This window comes from Austrofundulus limnaeus, unplaced genomic scaffold, assembly GCF_001266775.1.
Source record: "Austrofundulus limnaeus strain Quisiro unplaced genomic scaffold, Austrofundulus_limnaeus-1.0 Scaffold829, whole genome shotgun sequence".
NCBI classification, from domain to species: domain Eukaryota; kingdom Metazoa; phylum Chordata; class Actinopteri; order Cyprinodontiformes; family Rivulidae; genus Austrofundulus; species Austrofundulus limnaeus.
The window spans coordinates 29,781-38,504 of NW_013953231.1; the positions used below are offsets into that span (position 1 = coordinate 29,781).

Sequence of the window (8,724 nt, forward strand, 5' to 3'; positions counted from 1 at the left end):
GTCCATTTCAAAACTACAGCCCTTTAAGAAGAATCTTGTCTGTCATCTGCTGGACACTTTTTGTTGTGCTCATATTTAGGCATCCTATTTTGCAAATGCTGCCTTTTTGAATTTTGGTACGCTTGTTTGTCTTTGTGTCTATGGTGTTTAATGATGTGATTGTAATGCTGTAATCCTGAGTGTTTTATGTGCTGCAGAACAGGAACCTGCTGTAAAACAGCAACTATGCTGAGTCAGGCTTGATTTTTAGTAATCTTTTCCTGTTAAATAAATAAATCAAATCAAATCAAATCAAAAATCTTATTCCCCCCCTCTCAGCTGACACATGTTCCCCTTGAGGAAAAGAGTGGTTTCATTTTGAGTACACTTGACCTGTTCAGAAAATAACCCAAACAAGCAAAYAGGTCATCTATTGCACATACAGTAGATGTTTGATTTTGGACCTGTTACGTGCCTGATTGCTGCTATGTTTTGTAATGGGCAAACTTGCTTTTGCTTTCCTTTTTTCCCCCTTTTTTTATTACCTTTTGTGCCACCTGAGTCACCCAGTGGGAAGTGCAGTTGCTGAGGTCTGGTCCTTTGGAGCACCATGTCCCTGCCACCGTGCAGAGGAAAGTGGCAATGCCTGCAGGACCACAGAAAAACACAGCAGTTGAAGAAAAGCCAAAATTGTGCTCAGATACAGTGTTTCCTGTTATTCACTCATTTATACCATCTCTCCTGTGGAAAAGACTAAATGTTCAGGATGRTTCTCAAATGATCTGAAAGACTAGCAGCTATTTGAATGACTWTTTTAAGAATAAAAGCATGAAAAGTTTCACTAAAAGGCAATTTAGTGCCAACCAATTCACCAAAAAAAGTTAACTCGGGGCATTTTACATTATTAGATGCCAATTATTAGTGATGTTCAATACTGCTGAATTCTTTTCCGATTCTGATACAGAGTAAAACTCAGGCTGGTATCGCTAATAGGGCTGGGTTTAAAAAATCTATTTAATCTATCTGGATCGATTCTCGTTCAAATTTGGGAAAATTGATTCATAAGTCATGAGATCAATTTTTCCCCATGGGTGTTGTGTGCGATGAAGCTGCGCGTTTCCATGCTGTGTGTCACTCCTGGCTTGCTGTGGATTTACAGCCGGTTGACGGTGAGCGCTAACATCAGCTCCCGACAACAAGTTGTCTGGGGCAAAACAAACGAATCTAAGGAATCACTAACATTACAGCTGATTCTCAGCGGAACTTAAAGATAACAGAGGCCATGACAACATTTGTTTGCAAAGTTTTGCACTCTGACGCGGTAGCGAGAAATGAAGCTTCGAGCGGCTCGAACCAAAACTACGGAATGTAAACATCTGACTGAAACTGTTCTCCTGTATAAATTTGTGAAAGATGACAGTCTAACAAATTRGTTTAGTTTTGTTACCAATTTTATTAAAAAATTTTAGAAGCATCTTAATGTAATTCACAGTGATGAAATGTTTTAGCTGAAGTACTCTTTTTTCCTTTCTTCTTGTTAAGTTTGATTGAACAGAAGGTAACAGAAACATTACAAATATACAATTATCATACACTCAAAAGAGTGGGCAGAAGTAAACACTTACATTATCCCACCTCTTCTCCTGTAACCAAATTCCATCACTTCTTAATGATCAAGAAAATTATTCTTAGTTTCTTAAAAAACTAATGTATCCAACAACACTTTCTCTTTTCTATTTCAAAGGGTTTACCCTTTGAAACTTGAGACAGTTTTGTTTCAAGATTAAACTCCAATATACAAGTTTGCCCTTAATGTTTATAATTTTACCAATGCACCAAGTTAGAATTAGTTTCTACTATTTGCAGAATTATTTCCTTTGAGAATGTCTTACATATCAAAGTAAAGTGTTGCATGATATCTTTAACTAATTTAAAAATTAATCAAACTGAATCGTGAATCGTCCTGAATCGTTGTGAATCATTGTGAATCATGACTCAAATTGGGCCCCTGTGAATCGAATCGAATCGATTTGGGAAATCTGAATCAATACGCAGCCCTAATCACTAATACTGATATTATGTGCAAGTCAAATAATGCAACCATTAAATAAATTGTTCAATTATCAAAAACTGGTAGAAAAATGAAAACTTTTGTCTTAATCTATGTTACATAAACATTTAAATATGAAAATACTAAACATGTAACAACTATGGACTGACTGTGTCGCTGTGCTTATCGTTTAAGCAAAGGTACACATGTTCAGGACAAGGCACATTTTCCAGGTGAAAGAAAAAGTAGTTCCTAACAACCATGTARCATTTGGACAAGATTTTAATAGTTWAGTTACTTTCCACAGTGTTACTGATATACATTACTTGAAACAAATGAAGCATCAAAGATATTTTGAATTTAGAATTGATTCTAGAGCATAAAGTTCTGTGTTCTGTATTGTTGGTACCAATATTTCAGTATTGATCCACYCATCYCTARTAATTAGTAAAAAATTATCTATCCAAGTACATCTACAATCTTCCATKTGGAGCAGCACACTGGTGACAGTGGAAAGAAATGAKTCCCTTTTAACATTGACGGTGAGCGCTAACATTAGCTCCCGACAACAAGTTGTCTGGGGCAAAACAAACMAAACTAAGGAATCACTAACAGAAATGACCTCCAGCAAACCAGGCTCAGGATGGGCTGCCATCTCCTCTGACCAGCTGGGGTTCGAGAGGGCAGGAAAGAGACACAGACACAATACACATATTGTGTATACTCCCTTACGACACACACGGTTACATCAACTATAACTCGCTTCTCTGACAGCAATACAGAAATTTTTAGACTTCACTTTTTTACCATGTCAAATTTTCTGTTCTCCTACTCAGCCTTGCTTTATATTTTGACAGCTCTGTCACATTCAGTGATAGGCCGTGARGGTAATTTATGTAAGATTACTGCAGCGGCAGCATAGATCTCAAGTAAATACATCCAATAATTGTGTCCCTAACTGCTGACTTCCTTCACACCCAAGAATTATTATTTTTAACTCTGAATCTTTAATATAATATTAACTGGGGAAAAAGAAAAGCTGTTTCATAAAATAAACTGTCCATCACCTTCATTAGCTTTTTGTTTTTGCTTAGAATGCAAACAGGTAGAGGTATTTGTTTTCCTTCAGCTAATTGTTCACTTTCATTTCAAGGAGAAATGGTTTGGAATTTGCATAAAAAGAACAAGAATGAGGTATTGTAATTTCYCATTTCTGATGGTGGAAGTAAAAGGCTCTAATCACGCCTTCCCATGATTTTAAAACTGACACACTGCTGAGGTAAAAAAAAACAACAAAATGTTATCAACTCTGTGCAGATAAACAAGAATGGAAGCAGCGATAACACGGGCACAAATAGCAATCATTTCAGAACGTCTTGTCAAGCACTTTGGGTCTCGCTTTATGAATATTTGTATGCTAAAAATGTGATTGCCAAGCATGAGTGTTATTGTATAGAATGAGGTCTAATCAAGATGATTCATAACAAAAACAATATAAATTAGCTTGGAAACCTTGTTTTCTTTTTTAGTTATTGGAAAATGTCAGAAATATGGATTTAGATCTATACTGTGGCAGTTTTAAAGGCTGGGGTTTGTGGTGTAGTCTAGTTGCACTGGATTACATCATATTGTGAAATGCACCTAATTGTACTGAATTAAAGTTTTTATTAGTGTTTCATCTTGTGGACCTTTGAGACAAAGCCTTGTAATTTATATTTTACTGCAGTGACATGGATGTACAGTAAACAAAGCTTCAAAAGGAATAATCTAACAGTTGAGTAAAGAAATAAAAAATATATATTTTTGACTTTGATAGAAGAGAAAGCTGACAGCACCAATGTTTGTAGACTAAAACTAATGCTTGGAAAGGGCTGGTATTGTCACTTGAACTAGGCCAAATTGGAAGRAAGCTCATGAAAACAGTATAAAAATACCTAATATACAAATTTCCATTTTTCACGTAGTGGGCTAGCTTTATATTAGAAACAAATGTGCAGTGGTGGGCACCAGCCTGCTAAAGTGCAAATCCACTAAATGCGGACCTAAATACTTCATTTGCGCTTTAGCGGTCTTACTAATTTTTATAATTCATAAGCAGATTTGCGCTTTCTAAAATTAAAATGCAGTACCGCTAATAACTAATTATCTAGCTGTTATCATTATCTTGAACAACAGAAGGTATGGCTGTCAATGAATCACAACACATGTGATCTATCCAACAGCACCACTCCTAGATAAACACACTTATTGAGAAGGTATACATCTTTGCTGACTGTTGCTTTCGGTCAGGGTTCTCATTTCCCACAATGCTTTGTGGCTGCTTACATAGCAGGAAGGCAATAGCAAAAACAGTTAATGTTTGTAATCCATACTAAAATTTTGTATGTATTGATTTATTTTACTTTACAATCTGAGCTCCTTTTTAAAAATAAATAAATAAAAAAGTTTAAATGCTGGAGCTCAATACTTGACGTAATTGGTCAAAGCAATGAGGTTAGAGACTCAGAAATGATTTAAAGATGTTATGCTGGTGAAGACAGTCATCTAGTGGTCAACCGGAGAAACTACATGGAAAACTTTAAAATCCAAGCTCTTATTTTAAGGGAAGATAGTTTCCTGTACTGCGTGCTTTCATTCCCCGTCACAAATCAAATCAGGCCATGTACCCAGAATGCATCACTTCAGTTTTCCAATAAACAGTTTTAAAATTACTTTATTGATGCTTCTTTAATGAAAAATCTACAACAAACAAAAGAAAAAGACAAAGAAGCAGCCGAACTAGCAATCCTCAACAACTTTTTAATTTTTACACCAGGAGCTAAAGGTCTGTTTCAGGAAATCACATCCCCAGCAATCAGCGGTTGTAGAATTAAGCTGTATAAGGGTTCATACACCGCTAGTTGGCAGTGTTGTGCATATACTGTACATGAATTGTTGCCGGCTAGTAAGTATTAAACTGAACTTGCACTTTAAAATGAGCTTCCACTTGTTTTTCTATGGCATAAGCAATTTTGAAGTTGCGGACCTAAATATTTTCATAAGCACTTTAGAAATTGCGGAGCTAATTTTTGGATTAGCGCTGCCCACTACTGCAAATATGACTCGAATTCTAAAAGCCCAAACACTTTTTCATTCACAGCTAGACAAACATGTCTTACCTCTGGTTCCTTTGGGGCAGGGTCTGTCGACAGTGGTTCCGGTGTGTGTCTGAGGCCAGTCGATGGCTCTCCTCCTGGTGGCCTCGCAGGAGCGTCTGGGTGTCGGCGGCAGCTCAGGGACAGTGGGTTCAGCCGTTACTGAGCCGTGGCTGTCCTCAAAAGGATTCCTTCCCTCTCTTGGATCYGCCCCTGCTATTGTTGTGTCACCATGGCCCCTCATGGTGGGCACTGTGGTGGTGGTAAACACCGTGGTAGACTTAGGTATGGATGATGAGATTGGGGCATCCTCAATCGTTGGAACTAGAGCAAAAAGAACAGTAAAGCTGTTAGAGCTCAAGTCACAAATGTCTCCAAGTCCTGATGCTATTATCAGTGGAGAGACTGCAACAGTTTCAATCCTTAGACATGTTGGCCTCTGCAGAGATACTGATGCCTAAAACGCCTAAAAATAAAAGGATCACGGAGGTTTAACTTCACCTCTGCTCTGCTCTCTCACAAAAAGAAATCAAGACAAACCTTCCAATGTGACACTATCTTGCACTATTTCCATTTTACTTAAGCCAATAAGTAAGACAAGCAATAGCAGCGGGGCAATCTTTCACACAGCAGTGATTTCTTTTAAACAGACTCAGTATTGGGTTGATTAAATGTCAACAATAAAGACAAAGCCCATCTGCGTTTTACCTTTTCCTCTGCCTTGTTCATCTCTTTCTCTTTGATAAAGCTGGTGTGCGGAAGGAGGACTGCACTGCCACGAGCGAAAAACTATACATCAGCAATAATGTGTTTCCACCGGATTCAGTTCACGCCTACCAAGCGAGTGCAATGTGTGCGACTGCACATGTGCACGCGTGCGAGCACACTCGTGTTTGCTCCATTTCTCAGGTGTGTCCCTGCTTAAAATCTCTGCCCGCACARAGATTGATATCTGCTGCAGAGTGCCTGGAGATAACTGGGAAATGAGAGCAGAAATGGGAAATCTATAAATTTAATACAGTATGAAGAGCCAATAAGGATAAAATAGAAAACACGGTGACTGTTTGTGTGCATGTGTGCCAGCATGGATCTCCAAGGCTTCTTGTCTGCTGCATGAATGGCCATACATTTTTAACCACAACTGCCTGATTGTATTTTGAGATAAAAGCACCTTCCCACAATGAGGTCTGTCCACATAAAAGGCTCTCTAGTCTTCATGTTCCCTGGGTGCTTTTGGAAAATGCAATATCATGCTATCTGACACTCCATCATCAGACACCTATCTCCATTTCCTGAGAGAGAATGGTGACAGAGCCGACATTTCTCTTTTCACACCAATCAGAGGGTCAGGGGGATCTTTGCTTTTTCATTCAGGTAAAATATTTGAGCTTATTACAAAGCTGATATCTTTGATGAGGCCAAGAGGCCACCGCAGTAGGGGGGAAGCAGTGTTTCTGTGACGTTCACTACAAAGGAAAGGAGAAACGCTACAGTGTGGCTGAATTGTGACATGTCGCACATTGACCTTTTTCCCCCTGACAGGAGCCCRGGCCAATTGCCTCACACTTATTCAGTCATTGTGTCCTCACATARATTCAAAGGCAAGCCTGGCCAAAATGGCTGCACGCCTAATGATGTGCTGATAAAATGTTTTACATGGCTAACATTAGGGGTGTAGGTTATTAACAAAGCTGCATTTTTCTAATTGGTTGGTTTAAAGCTTGAGCAGTGATTGGGTATTCTGACACTTAAAWTTTTTTTCTCTCCTCCTGATCAGAATCAATCACAGTCCTTGAACACACAATTCTTTACCATATGCATGTTATTACTGCAAGTTTCCACCATGTGAAGTAGACTAATTGTAAATTATCTAAGGTGTATATTAAAAATGATTTGTGGAGATTCTCAGCCATCCGGGGCYCAACAGATTCTGAGAGTTTTGAAACAAGAAAACTGGATTTATTTTCTGCTACTTGAAGGTGTTTCGCTTCCCACTCGAGCTTTTTCCATTTCAATTGAAAAGTGCAGAMATCCAAGTGCAAAGTCAGAAGAAGCACAAGAGGCTACTAGAAGAAAACTGGATTTTATACAGAGATAAAACTGCAGCTCACTTTACAGTTCAGGCTGTTGTTTTCCTTTACACTCCAGTACCAGCTGCTGCTTAAAATGGTGACATATTCAAGTCCAGCTTTCTGTGTGAGACTTAGAATTCGTAAACAGGGGACAGACTTAAACAAAAAGTGAACATTAAATTGTTGAGAATATTAACATTTTAACAAATTAATAWTTTACACAAATCATATGGAAGCCTGGTTTAAAATTCTAACTGAGGGATTCACAAAACCTGGAAATTGTAATCAGCAAAGAACACATTGATTGGTGAATCTCCAGTTATTAACTACACAATAAAAAACACATATTTTAAAAAAGTCTATAGATGTTAACAATATAACAAGGATGCATATAAGATTGAACAAAAAGTTCCAAATATATTATGTAAGGCAGTTTTTTTTTCCCCGAGTCTGAAAAAGTGTGAAGATTCACAGGCTGACTTGGTAGATTCAATAGACACATATAATGCAATACAAGGGCACATGTAATTGAATTTCAGAATATTAAACCTCTCTATACCTGAGCAAACTTCTGCTTTTCTATGGGCTGATATAAAACTTAATATGCAGCTGTCTGTAACAGCTTGCTTGCATCTCCTGATTAACCTGCTCTTGAGACCATTTTTCTCCATCTCAAGGCTCTGAAGCATCGCACGTCTCAGCGCAAATTATTACAACGTGCAAATAGTCTGCTTTTCAATGTTTCTTTGTAATCTTAATAGACGAGAACGAATTCAAAATCTCCCTTATCTTTAGTGAGTCAGTTAATTTAGACGTGCTACAAATGCACATTGTAATGAGTTCAAACTTGAGTCGTTACTGGGTATCAATTTTAATTAGGAGTGCTCAAGGAAACTAATGATAATGTATGTCAAATACACATTTAAAGCAACATAAACCCTTAGAATAGTGTATTTGTAACATTAAACTTAGTTGAATATTATACTTATTTATAATAAAAACCCCTAAAAAAAAACTTTCAAAATATGCTTTACATTAATTTCTCTAAACATGTTTCTCATATGTGCAGAGACTGTTGGGCAGCTTCACAGCTAAATAAAGACATTTAAATTAAAACTAACATTCACCTGTAAATAATTTTTTAAAACTTCATGATTCAGATAAGCTGAAAGACAATAAAAAAAATTGTTGTCCGAACAGCCAAATTAACCCTCTTAACGCAGTCCCTGAAAATTTATTTTGTAAATTAGCTTCAAAGCGCTTCCAAGGTCAAACTGGGTTTTCTTCCAAGCTTTAAACAGTTGAAGTGATTTCAGTTTATTTCAGCTATTTTAGTACTTAAAAAGATTTTCTCTGTGAACTGTGAGGATCTTTCATGGAAAAAAAAATAATTAACATACTCAACGGATCTAATCATAGCAACACCATCTAACCAAAGGAGATGAGCCGGAGTTTGAGGGTTATTTAGTTGGTTTTATTCCTTTTTTTT

General features: G+C 37.3%; 1 protein-coding gene across 11 annotated transcripts in view; it reads right to left on the minus strand.

Moving 5' to 3' along the window:
• adgrl2b.1 (adhesion G protein-coupled receptor L2b, tandem duplicate 1) overlaps positions 1–8,724 on the minus strand; it is an 82,308-nt gene that overhangs the window by 28,687 nt on the left and 44,897 nt on the right. For all 11 annotated transcript variants that reach the window (XR_001312139.1, XM_014028915.1, XM_014028907.1 and 8 more), the window contains 2 exons: positions 5,188–5,487; positions 525–625 (listed from right to left, as the gene is read on the minus strand). Coding sequence is in view for 10 of the 11 variants with exons in the window: in XM_014028915.1 (XP_013884369.1) it covers positions 525–625; positions 5,188–5,487 (401 nt within the window). In the remaining variant the exon portion in view is untranslated. The remainder of the gene's footprint in view (positions 1–524; positions 626–5,187; positions 5,488–8,724) is intronic.